The 12,611-nt window shown below is 55.6% G+C and overlaps 4 protein-coding genes across 4 annotated transcripts; 3 read left to right on the top strand and 1 right to left on the bottom strand.

Annotated features, from left to right (window-relative positions):
- Positions 1 to 2,509: 2,509 nt before the first annotated feature.
- BXZ73DRAFT_95139 (uncharacterized protein) lies at positions 2,510 to 5,575 on the top strand (the record flags this gene model as incomplete). The annotated part of the gene is made up of 14 exons (XM_048026731.1): positions 2,510 to 2,532; positions 2,586 to 3,374; positions 3,427 to 3,506; positions 3,530 to 3,870; positions 3,929 to 4,046; positions 4,094 to 4,126; positions 4,200 to 4,253; positions 4,337 to 4,540; positions 4,573 to 4,597; positions 4,653 to 4,894; positions 4,950 to 5,026; positions 5,076 to 5,162; positions 5,210 to 5,396; positions 5,460 to 5,575. The coding sequence occupies 14 exons, from the start codon at positions 2,510 to 2,512 to the stop codon at positions 5,573 to 5,575; spliced, it is 2,376 nt and encodes a 791-aa protein (XP_047870478.1).
- Positions 5,576 to 5,983: 408 nt separating this feature from the next.
- Positions 5,984 to 6,451, bottom strand: BXZ73DRAFT_62802 (ribosomal protein S8; the record flags this gene model as incomplete). The annotated part of the gene is made up of 1 exon (XM_048021747.1): positions 5,984 to 6,451. The coding sequence occupies one exon, from the start codon at positions 6,449 to 6,451 to the stop codon at positions 5,984 to 5,986; it is 468 nt and encodes a 155-aa protein (XP_047870477.1).
- Positions 6,452 to 6,892: 441 nt separating this feature from the next.
- Positions 6,893 to 8,406, top strand: BXZ73DRAFT_95137 (kinase-like domain-containing protein; the record flags this gene model as incomplete). The annotated part of the gene is made up of 7 exons (XM_048026730.1): positions 6,893 to 6,922; positions 7,160 to 7,274; positions 7,359 to 7,627; positions 7,684 to 7,721; positions 7,779 to 7,942; positions 7,997 to 8,097; positions 8,146 to 8,406. 7 exons carry the CDS (start codon positions 6,893 to 6,895, stop codon positions 8,404 to 8,406), a joined length of 978 nt encoding a protein of 325 aa, XP_047870476.1.
- Positions 8,407 to 10,670: 2,264 nt separating this feature from the next.
- On the top strand, positions 10,671 to 11,567 carry BXZ73DRAFT_111667 (uncharacterized protein; the record flags this gene model as incomplete). Its single annotated transcript, XM_048017409.1, has 3 exons — positions 10,671 to 10,685; positions 11,240 to 11,300; positions 11,365 to 11,567. The coding sequence occupies 3 exons, from the start codon at positions 10,671 to 10,673 to the stop codon at positions 11,565 to 11,567; spliced, it is 279 nt and encodes a 92-aa protein (XP_047870475.1).
- Positions 11,568 to 12,611: the final 1,044 nt, after the last annotated feature.

The raw sequence follows: 12,611 nt of genomic DNA, 5'->3' as shown, positions 1-12,611 counted from the left end.
TCCCTTCCTCACATACCATCCTTCAGGACTTGCTACCTCGCAATCCCGCTCTACATTTGCGGCTTTGTTCTCCTAGGAGCGTCCTTCCAGGAGACCCTCAGCGTTGGCGCACTCGTCATGGGCTGGGGAATTGCTGAAGTATCCATCATGATAAACACTGTCGCCGTCTGTGAGTGTTATAAGAGCCAACGCTACCTGCACGTCCTTAGCTGACCGAATCGTGTTCTCAAGACGCTTACTGCAACGACTGCTTCCCGCGGCACCAAGGCGAATCTCCGGACTTATTAACCTTGCGCGTGTTCTCGGCGGTTTCTCCGTCGCGTATTTCCAGGTCCCCTGGGCCATGAAAAACGGGGCCCTACAAACGTTTGGCGTCGAAGCCGCAATCGTGACGGGACTGTTCCTCCTCATCGTGCCTGTGCTCCAGATTAAAGGCCCCGCGTTGCGTGTAAGCTCCTTCTTGGCTATAGAGTGGTTACAAACACTAACTTGGATCGTAGGCACGATACTCCATCTGAACGTCTCGATCGTGCCACAGTTCTTTGACGATGCGAATACCTACTGGTTGATGTGAGAGATCCGTCTGCGCCGCATTGCTGTTCTAGATTTCTTTGAACGATGTACACTACTTGCGCCTCGTTTTATGAATTGCAGATGCTCTGTCGTCCAACGATATCAGCGCCGCAGACTTACCCTTAAGTGGTCGGAAGCACATACCAGCATCATATCTACCGAACAGAATTTGGGACGGACATCGACCATGTCCATGAGTGATGAATGTGCGTCTCAGCTTCCCAGTTATCTCATCCACAGCCTGCGCATGCAATGGCTGAAGAACAGTGTTGACGACCCAGACGCGGTACACATCACTTCCCTCAACCGCGACTATCGAGCGTGGTCTGAGCTCGGGATGCCTCAGCACCACTTTCATCGATGACGAGAAAGACTAAGCATACCACTACAATTCTCGAGGAAATGGTGTTTAGGGCACGAGAACGCGAATAAGACTGGAAATGGACAAACATTGTACATCCTCAATAAGCTACCGTATCTTTAGAAGCTTCCACCTCACTACAAGCTGCGGCAAAATGCCAGGGCCTACCATGCACCAAACCCCACTCGCTTTCAAAGCGACCTTCCGGTCTTGGAAAACGAAGTATGGATCTAAGCGGCCCAAACCTTTACGTGCTCCTGCCTTCCCTAAGATCATCTGCACTGTCGTCATCGATGGTGGCCCTCTAGGGTGAGGATTACTGGTGCCAAATCGCCCACCGTAGGTAAGTATGTCGCCGCTCCGAGCCGCGGACGTTCCCTCTGACGAGAGGCGGCAGTGCTGTCCGGAGTCCAGGGTCGTTTCAGGAACGTTGAGTGACCTGCGTCGCTGGGAGCGACGTTGTTGCCGTCGACACCTTGGTTTGGTGAATGGATGAGCTAATCGGCGCAAATCCTAAGCATGCACTTCATGTTCACGATGTCGCCCCATCGAGACCGGCAAACTTGGGTCCGTCCAACCTTCCACTCGCGCAGCTTCCTGCCCGAGTGGACGACGGCGTAGTGATATGGGACATGAAATGAGAAAGGAGATTGGACCACGGACATATCGGATGCTTTCGTGCGCACCCCCGGCGAACAAGTCCTCCTGGCGCAGCAATGGGAGTAGGACTAGGTCATACTGGAACCCCGCAGTGGCTCTCGTGTAGAGCTGCAGCCAGAATTAGCAAGTGCACAGAACGTAGGCTATGGTGGAAACCCACGTCCGCATCTAATGTGTAGGTGAAGATAGGGCACCGTTCAACCTCGCCACATAGGAGGGATCACGCAGGCTGGGGTCGACGAGAGAGCGGGCTCCACGAAAACTTAAACATCGGTGCCGGATCATCACTCACTGTGAACCATGTCCGCGTAGGTCCCCTCGAATGTGCAGTGTGGCATTGGCGTGTCAAGCTAGAACGAGTCACGTCACTTGGCAGGGCTTTTGAGGAATGTAGCCGACTATACGCACCTGAGCGACAAAGCCGTTCCGCACTGGCAGTGCAGGTTTAGCGTCGAGTTATCCCTCCTTGTTTTAGGCGGGAATAAAGACTAGTAGGGCAGAAACTCAGATGGGTAGCCAACGGCAACAGCGGGGGACTCATCGTGCTCTTGTGCGCTGAGATTACCCCCGATGTGCAGCCTCGTTTTGGGCTTAGGAAGAGTTATGGGAGAGCAGTGGCAAAGCACTCCCAACGGACGCGCGCGTTTTCCGTGCTTCTCGGGGCGCATTCCGGCGCGCATACACTCGACCCTCTTTCTCACACCCCCTTCGTCACGAAATTCCCGTCTTCCGCTATCACTATCTCCAAACCAAACCACACCAGCTGCTGCGTGTCTCATACTGCCAGAGTCTAGGCAAGTGTACGCGAAGTGATTGTGCCAGGCGCGCCTCGCCACAAGGAGCCACTCATCGCGAGGGCTATCGAGCACCTGCAAAGCCGGCTCTGCCAGAGAGAACCTGAGATAAGAATCAAACATGTCTCTGATTAGTGATACGGAGTACGTCCTCTGCACTCTACTTCCCGAGAATGCGCCTCTTAACTTCCCCGTAGTTATCTCATCCACAGCCTCCGCGTACAATACCTAAAGCACATCGACGACCCATACGGAGCGCGTATCATCTCCCTCGACCAGAACTACCACTCGAACCCCTACATCGATGCGTCCGGCCTCGCAGATATCGAGCGGTGGCCCGAGCTGGGCATGCCCTCCAGCCCCACTCCCAGCGACGACGAATCCGCGCCCGCCGTACGACGGAGGCACTCCGGCTTTCCTGGTGCAAACCTGAAGTACACCACGACGATCCTTGGACCCACCAGGACGGGGGCGATGGGTCTCAGGGTGAACGGTAAGCGCCAGTCCATGCCCCGCAATCCCGGCCGCCTCTCCCTCAGCCGCGAGAATGCCGGTGGCAAAAGCAGCAACGAGGAGACTCTAATTACCACTGAGGTCATTGCCGCCACCCCCACGTCCCCCATGAAGCCGAGGAGCCCCCGATCCCCTATCAAGGACTCCGTTGTTCAGCCACAGAAACAGGACGCTCAGGATGGCTCGGCCCCGCCCGTTCCCGCCAAGGGCCCCGTGCTTATGTTCATCCCGAAATTCAGGGGGGCAGAAGAGATGGCGGCGCGGAGGCGACAGCGGATGGCGGCGCGAGCGAACGGACCGGGCATGGTTCGGGCACCCATGGTCGCCATGCCCATCAACCCGGAGTTCTCGTCCTCGTCTTCTTCTGAGCCGGAAGCGGAGTCGGAGGACGAAGTTGCGGCGGACGAAGACGAGGAGGAGTTTGACATGGTCGCGGACGCGGACGATGCGGTAGAGGTGGACGAGTTCGATCCGTACGTGCATTCAGTCCCTTCGTCTTTGCGCGTATGCCCATCGTCTCCACAGCGAGTTCGCCGCAAGTCGTGCAGCTGTGAACTCGGACAGTGCCTCGGAGACTGGATCCATCCTCTCAGGCGCATCCGTCGGTTCCTCAGTGCTCAATCTTCAGTACCCCCGAGTACAAGTGCACGCGCCTCCCGTCTCAGCCCCGTCCGCGAAGGCGGCGAGCGGCCGTCAGTCTCACCGGAGCACGATGACGGGAAGCTGGACGCCATGTTCGAGATGGTCACCCCGGCACCAAGCACCGCTGCCAACATAGACACAGACCCCGCTCCTGCCCCCTCCGCCACGGCTAACACACCTGCCGGAATGTTTGAACGACGCCCTGTCCCGCCAGCCCGCGCGGGTGTTTCTGCCCTCACCGCCATGCTCGCATCCACTTCCAGCTCGTCTTCCTCCAACCCGTTCACGGAGCTGTACAGCGCAATATCTGGACGGCCAGAGACGACAGTATGATCGTCCGTGTCTTCTTCCCGATGGCTCGCAAACCCAAGGACCAAGCGCTGAGCTCAGTGTCAAGAAGGACGCCACGGTGGAAGAGGTGCTTGGTAACGCGCTCTGGACGTATTGGGAAGAGAGCTGGTTGCCCCAGATCGACGAGGGGTTGAGTGGAGAGGAGACCCCAAGTGGGACATACGTTGCTCTGCAAGTGGCTGGATCTTGCGTATCGCAGAAGAGGATGGTGAAGTCGACGAAGATTGGCCTCGTGAGTAACTCCTCGTGTGTCGAGTGAGCGACAGCTCTGACCCCTCCTTTTAGCCCCTGAACGCATGCGCAAGATCTCGAACTTCAACTTGAGGCATACGCCGTCGTCGAAGCCACTCCATCACAAAGTGAGCGTTTTGTTACCACTTACCTCAAGGGATATTGACACTGACGCAACTCGTCCTTAGTTCAGCAGAATAAGATTCTCGAGGCGAAATACAGCGACGTATCTCGCGCGTGGTTGTCAAGAAGAAGTCGACAGGTTTGCTCACCCAGGCCGCTCCATCCACAAACCTCGTTCCACCGGCAGACCTGTTGGGCATCTCAAGCAGCGCGTTCGGCTCCATGGGCTCATCAGTGGGGCTGTCGAGCTCGTTGGGTCCTTCTTCGAGCTCGGGTCCTCCGCTCTTCCTCCGTATCCGCATCGCGGTTCTGCCGACGAGCCAGGCCACGTCTCTACCACGATCCAAGCGTACGCAACTTCATGCATTCCTTTACCATGGATGTCACTCATACAACGGTTGCAGCTCTGGCGGCATGTACATGCAAGAGGTGTTAGAATTAGTCTGTCAGAACCAGAAACGCGGCTTCACCGATCCGAAGGAGTACGCGCTCGTGATCGAGACCAAAGAGGCCAAAGTGAACATCCCACTCGACCGAACGGTCAGGAGTCTTCAAGGGAGACGCGACCTCATCCTTATGAAGAAGAACCTGCTTCACGAGTACGGTGTGGAAATGCGTGAGCGCAAGGCCACCAACGATCCAAACGGTCCGTCCATCAAATCTCGTTACGGACGAAAAGCTGACCGTACTTGCTACATCAGCGTCGATCTTTACTACCGATGTCTCCATTCAAGAGCAGACTCTCAGCAGCATGCTCGATCTCATGCAGGCCTACAGGGTAAGCGGTGTATTGCTCGTGTTGCGACGTGTGCTTACCAGCTCCACAGAAATACACCGTGTATCGCAAGTTGCCGATGATGGTAACGCGTAGTGCCCGTGTACTCACGATCGACGGAGGATACATTCACGTTCGTGTACTCTTCATAATGGACTGCTCTCCAGCACTGACTTAAAATACCAGATCATCCCAGGCGCCACGAAGGCGAAGCACGTCTTCGACAGCGGCAAGACATCATCTTATCACCTCAAGAGCGTCGTTGCGTGCCAACAGTCGAGCAAAAATGCTGCGACTTTCAAGCTCGTCGTGCACAGCGGCGCAGAGCGCAACAAGCGTTACGAGTTCGAGGCGGAGAACCCGAAGATTGCCAGTGAGTTCACGAAATTATACCTCGCCCGTAACTGGGTCATGTCTGATGTGATCTCGTGCTCAGACGAGATTGTTTCCACAATTCGTGCATTGAAGGCCGCTATGGAGAAGCCCGGAGGCGGAAAAGCGTCGAGGAGAAATACTCGTATAGGACCCTCTTCGCGCCCGCCAGGTGTATGAGTTGGATGGAGCAGTGTATACAGAGTGTACGATTACGACGGGTTCACATGCGACATTCTGTCGCTTGCATATCTAACCATCCCAGTTCGACCCCTCCACAAAGCGGACTTGCAAATGTGCGTTCATAGAGCTCACCGGTCACCAGAACCTAGTGTCCCCTAACCAGTACCGAACTCTACCTCTTTGTAATAACCATCTCACAAACGCAGTACGAGTCTTAAGAGACGCGCCGTGTTCCAACGCTCGATTTAGCTGGGCTTTGTGCAGCATGCATATGCCGGGAGGTTGGTGAATTGCGTTCACGAATTAGTGCAGTGTGATATATACTATGAGAGGCCTATGAAAGGCCGTCAGCAAAGGCGGGCGCGGTAGGTCTAGATTTACTCACCAGTATGATAGGCAGCCCTCCTACCATGCCCGACAAATCACCTCTCCTCTCGGAAGCCTCAGCTCCAACGCCTCCCGTGCCTCCACCCACTGGTGCTCCCGGCTCTGCGTCTTCACGATCGCAATCTCCCCCATCCGCAGCGGCTTCACGTTCTGGACGTGCCGTCCCGTGCACAGTCGCCGGATGTCGTTGCTGTCCATGAACACCGGCTTGTTGGGCTTGCTGACGAGCTCAATGCCCGTCAGCACCGGCTGGTCCTCGCGGTACTTGAGCTCCGCCCATATGCGCTTCTCCGCGTCGCCGGCGAGGAGGAAGTCGTCGGGCGACGGCGCCTTGATGGTGCCGCGGGTGACGTTGGAGAGGAAGCCGTTGCGGAGGAGGATAGAGAGGATGGCGAGGTTTTGGGTGTTGTGGTGTACGGCGATGCGCTGGTGCCGCGTGCGGAACGCGTTTTGGATGTGCGAGCAGAGATTGTGTGGGAGGACCATGGCGAGACTGCGAAAGACGCGTCTAGGGGAGTTGGGTGCACGGGTGGGGGCGTACGTAGAGAACGCACCTGGCCAGGGCCTGCGGACATGCAAGGGAAGAGGCGCCGGAATATCCGGGGCGCCGGCGGAGTCCCTTCTGTCGGTTGCTCAGCCGTACGCAGTTCGCTCCGAACAGGTCGGCAGACCCTCTCTAGTATGACAACACAGAGAAGCTGTTTGTTCTTGTCAAGCAAGGACGGGCCTGAACTAGATGATTATATAGGTGTCGGAGCACCAAATCTATGGCTATTCTGGAAGCTGCACTTTCTGGCGATACGGAGCGAAGTTAGGAGCATCTCATACGTGACGGTTTGTGTGCGCAGACGGCATCGTGGATGAAGCATACCGTCCCAATAATAAGACTTAATAAGTGACGTGAGCCCGGAATTTGCCAGAGCTCACATGGGCTGTCACTCCAAGTCTCTCCTGAGGGTCAGCGCTTCAGCCGCGGCTTGAATTCGTCCCCACGACTCCCTCCCAATTCCTGAGCCTTCATCCTTTTCTCTGTCTCTGTCCCTGTCCCTGTCTTGATTTTTGCTCCACATTCCCGGGTCTATTTCACATCTCTGTACGATTATGGATGAAGAACAGGCCATCGCAAGGTTCAGGGCATGGCTTGCAGACGAGGATCAAAAGCCCCGGGACCATACCCTCCTCTTCCCGAACGAGGTCCAGTGGAGGGATCACCAGCAATGGCTTGAAAAGCATGGGTATCTCCTTCGCCCTCGCCTCCGACCTGGCTGGGTACCCTCCTGGACGGGTACCAAGAAACTTTGGGTCTTCTGTGAAGACGGATGACCAATATCTGTACGTCTTCTGTTTGGGTGCATCTATCACGCTAACGCCACCGACAAGTGGCCTTGGGCAGACGCCATACGTATGTCAAACGGCGAAGTCGTTGTTATCAAACGTATTTCCAAGAGCACAAATCCGTACGAAGTTGACATTTCTCGCATGTTCTCTGCTGGGCTCCTCGCCTCGGACCCTCGCAATCACTGCGTGCCCGTCTACGACATTCTGCAATCCCCGCTTGACGATGACATAGTCTTTATCGTCATTCAATCCCTTCGCCCGTTCAACGCTCCGCGTTTTGGCACCATGGGGGAAGCTCTCGAATGCATACGGCAATTTATAGAGGCAGGATTCGGCTCGTTTTTGACTTTGAACTGTATGTAACTGACGACGGGTCGCAGGGCCTCCAATTTATGCATGAATATCGCGTCGCTCATCGGTCAGTAGAACCACGTATTATACCCTCCCTGTTAATCTGATGCGTGTTCTTTGTCAGTGACATCAAGAGGAACAACGTGATGATGTCCCCCGTACCATTTCTGTCAGAGATACCGCACCCCATCTTCGACAAAAAGAGCTATGATTTCCGTCGCAAGATCACGCGCACCACGCGCACTGCGGCGCGACCCAAATATTGCTACATCGACTTCGGAATCTCGCGTAGATATCCACAGAACTGCATATCTCCTCGCAAGCCTCCGGTCTAGGGTAGAGTACGGACCGTTCCTAAGTTCCAGGACTCCGACAAGCCGCATGACCCATTCCCTACCGACGTGTACTATCTAGGCGAACTCTTTCGGCAGCATTTCATCCTTGTGAGTATCCGAATACAAACCCATAAAGGGGCTCACACCTGTCTGCAGAAAAGCCATGGGTTCGAGATATTGGAGTCGTTGGTAGCGGATATGATCCAAACGGATCCTTCCAGGCGGCCTACCATGGAAGAAGTCGCTCAGCACTTCAGCAAGATCCTCGCTGACATGAGCCCATGGAAGCTACGCTCACGCATCGTTCACAGGGAGGAGTTTGCCATCACTGGATTTTTCAGAGCCATTGGCCACGTGTTCCGGACGATGCGTTACGTCGCATCGAGGACACCCCTTCTTCCCACTCCTCCTCCATAAAGTACGGTTTGCTGAACCCTCATCTGAACGCCCCCGCATCTTGCTGTCGATTGCTATCGAGCCCATTGTGAAATTCCTTTTCAAGTGGCTATCCGTCGACTACTGAAGCGCACGCTTTCTGCAGATGGAAAACTTATCGCCTCGGGCATCGCTTCTACATCAGCAAAAGGTGTTTTCCACGGTAGCGCCCGATAGCACGCGACACCGCCATATCGGGACAGGTCGTCTATTGTCTGCACGACAAATGATGGTAGCAGAACGGCAGCAGCTGACATTCATTCGTCTTTGCTATGAAATTTGATCGCATTTTGTGGCCGCATACAGGATATGATGTATTTACTACCGGCACTAGTAGCTTAAACAGAAAGCTGTAGTCGATGACCGTCTATGATCATGCGCTCCTTCAAGGGTGAATCATGGGACGCGTGGGGTGCATAAGAGGTTCGCATTGAGCTATACATTCGATTTGCAAGGACGCGAACAGTGTGCGCGGCAGAGAACACGGTGCGCGCGAGGATGGACGGACGTCGGCGCGGGCGCCTGTTCAATCGCTTGCGGGCCGCGGAGTCCTCCGAAGCTGTCCGGCGACGGCGACGGCGAGTCCCACCTTGCCTCCTCCCATCCTCCTCTGTCCCCCTAGTTTGTTCTTGACGCTTCTTCTTTTTCGCTTCTCTGCGGCATCTCGTCGTGCTATGAAAATCCTCTTCTTCATCAGAATGTCTGCTTCTAAAGTGGGACACGCGATCCAAACACGGAACATCGGCTCGTGTCCTTGCTCATTTGAGCATTGTTTTCCATTAGGTGCGCATTTCATCTCCCCCTTGCGTTCCTTGAAGCGACCCAGTTCCCAGACAGCGAGGCGGGAGCAAATAGTTCATTGCACATAGAACGAAGTCCTCACTCTCGCGGTGGCAGAATATGCGCGGGAGCAAAACCATGACACTCACCTGGAGGACCTCGACCTTCCGCACGACGCTCACATGCGAGCGCGAGCTCTTGAAATTTACAGGAGAAATGTAGCATCGCACGGCGGGGTCGTTTGGGCATCGCAACCTGGCTCGTCCTACGCCCAGCGCGTGGTCCGTGCTCGTGAGGCCAGTGCTCATGGGTATTCCAAGGTGCGCTGGTCACCCCCTCTCATGGTGGACGTCTAAATCATACCGTGTCGGGATATCTCGCTTGCCCTAGGTGCCCCGATAGGGCGGCCAAGTATACGCATGCGCCCGTTGTAGCCATGTGCGCTTCAGCAACGTCCAGGGTTCCTGGGGGGAGCGTGGTACGTCGACGCTTTTATCCGCTTCTATACGTACCGCGAGCTATAGCGAGGTCGCACCTCGCCGTCACCGCGACGCTCGCTCAGGGCATGCCGCTTTTCATTCGCACGCATGGTTATGTGGGTCATGTCCGACCGTAGAATCCCGCGCTCTTATCGAATGATGTGCGGGGTGAACACCTGTACGTCTATCCTCTCTGTGTTTCTACGTCCCTGATGCCGGCTGCCAGACATGCTATTCAATGCACTCTTTGTCAAATTCCATTCTCTCCGCAAAGTTAGGCCTCCCGCTGTGGCAACTGTAGGCATACAATACGTAATTGAAGCTGCTCAACAACGTCGATTTCGAGCTCGCCAAGCAGGTCGTTCAGAACGTCGGCGAGCCCGTCTCGACTCTCCTCTAAACCCGCGTGATCCAACGCCGGACCCTCTTTCCGCGAAGCTCTCCCAGCTCGCCACCTTCACCGCGAGCCAACGATCACGCCGCATTGCGATTCTTGTCGTCGATGACTTCAACCATGCGTGGGTTGACGGCACCCCCACTGCGCTCAAGGCCGGAATGGTGACCATGTGGATCGTCGGGCCAGGCTGGAGGCCTGTGGTACCCCGCGGACCACCACTATGGGGGTCAGCGAAGCGCTCTGTTCGACGCCATCGTCGTCGCGAGCAGCGCGGCAAACGCCCGCACTGGGCACTGGGCGAGGGCAGTGAGTGGGTCGAGAGTTAAGTCAAGATATATATCGCTGGGAGACTTACTAATATGGAGGTCCGTGTTGGTAGCGACATTCTGAAGTCCAAAGGTTGCTTACGGTGATTTCTTGCTAATTGTTGTGACTCGATGCGGCGGCGCCGCAGTGGCGTCCCGCTTTGACCTCCTCTCGGTTGTTCCGAGACATGGACGCGTGTGCAGGCATGCCGCCTATTACTGGACTCAACCCGCGACCACCATCATCCCCCAAGTGCGATGTGCCACTCACGCTCGCGCACGACCATGTATCAAGACGTGGTGAGCTCCTCATCATTATTTGCTCCCAGCATCTCGTTCACCGTACCCACACTTTCGACATCGACATGGCTCCTCTCATGTCAGACGTCTCGTCGCCCTCACGGCCGCCACTCTGCGTCCTAGGTTCCACCTCCACGAAGCCAACACGACCACCCTCTCTCTACATTTCCGCATCTGCGGACTCGACATGAGTCACGAGGTGTGGTTCGCAACGGGGTGAGCTCGGTGCACCTCCTGAACGCGAGGCTTCAAGTTATGGCGCTTATAGGGGCGGGTCGGTCACATGTGATGAGCCACCGTCCACACGAGGTGTGAACTTTGGTTAAAATATCCCCTTCCGCCTCTTCTCCTCCTCTTCACACTGATTCCTCAGCCTTGCCGACAGTGTCAACGACTCAACGTTGCTTCCATCGGTAACCACTGACCTATCACCAATTCGTGTGCCCTCGATCGACTCGCTGTACTCGCAAGCAGGGTGGTCTCAGTGGCCCGGACCTCCTGCTCATCGCGCGCCCCGACATGATAATCTCTCACAACTACGGCATCTTCATCAGGACGAGGGCATGATCGCCCTCCACGGGTCCTTTCTCATCGACTCTATGAAGGTATCCTTAGGTGCGTCCGTATTGGAGCAGCATACGTTCGACGGCTGATCGTGCGTTCGGTGGGGCCGGACAAGCAATCACGATCAATAACCTCCCCATCAACCGCTCGGTCGAGGAGACGATCCGGCTCGTGAAGGCGTTCCAGTTCACCCAGTGGATGCGTCTCTCTTCCTCCGCGTTCCCTGTCGCCGCTCCCGCTGACCTCTCCTTCAGCCTCACACCCCCTTCCCCTCCCCCGTTTGCGACGCAGCCGCAGGAAGAGCATGGTGAGGAGTGAGGGAGCGAAGACAATGAAGACGCGAGCATCTACGCTCAAGGCGACCACCTCCCTGCCCCCAACCAATTAACCCTTTCGCGCCCATGGTGCCCGACCTGTCTATCCCGCCGCACTCAACCCACCTTTCTGCGCTCTCCACACTGATTCCTCTATCAGGTAAGCAATCTCTAGATGCGAATTCTCTACAGGCCGTTACTGACCACTTCGATAGTACTCACGATAGGGAACACTTCCTTCAATTCGGGGAGATGTGCTGGTTGAGAGGCTTCAAGTACTCGGCTACATCACGATTCACCGACTACGTAAGTTCTTTGTTCTGCTAATGTGTGCGTTGTGTAGAATACCCGCTGTTTCATATTTACCCCAAATGGATTATTGCGCGATTGAACCATATATGTGTGATTAGATGCGAGCCCCAGTGTACGACGGAAGACGATAATCTTCCGCAGGGTGCTGTAGGTTCTCTGTCATCTCCTCCGCTAACTCTGACCTCTTATCGTGTAGCGCTATCATCTCATGCGCCACAGATGACCGATATACGGTCGCGCGCGCACTCAGACCTGATAGCCCTGCCCGCGAGAATCGATCATCAGTTGATAGCGGAAGAAGCAGACGGCCGTACAATACGGGATACTGCATTCTTTGGATACTAATCTACCTTCTATTGTCTTCGCTAGCACTAACTACCGTACGCTACAAATGACCCAGTGCACGATCATACGCTATCGTTTCTGCACCTACTTTGCTGATGTAACTGCGGTGGATATTCATGTTTTTGTCACACAACTTGCTCCAGCTCAATCCGACTCAATGGCATGCTTTTACGCAGGACATAGCTTGGAGCGGTGAGCGACACATTCACTGCGTCATGGAGGCTCGTGAAGGATGAGACGTGTACGGGACGTGGGCAGATGGTCTGTCTACTACGCCCCGTAGACATCTCATGTGAGGCGCCTACGTTGAGTAGTGACCGGTCATGGGTGCCGCTTGGCCAATCAGACCCTGCGTAATTGGAGCTCTCCCATAGCGCAGTGTGGCTGGGAG

This window comes from Epithele typhae (assembly GCF_022376455.1).
Source record: "Epithele typhae strain CBS 203.58 chromosome Unknown BXZ73scaffold_606, whole genome shotgun sequence".
Taxonomy (NCBI): Eukaryota; Fungi; Basidiomycota; class Agaricomycetes; order Polyporales; family Epitheliaceae; genus Epithele; species Epithele typhae.
Note: the sequence above shows the minus strand (reverse complement) of the source record. Positions and strands in the feature narration are given on the sequence as shown.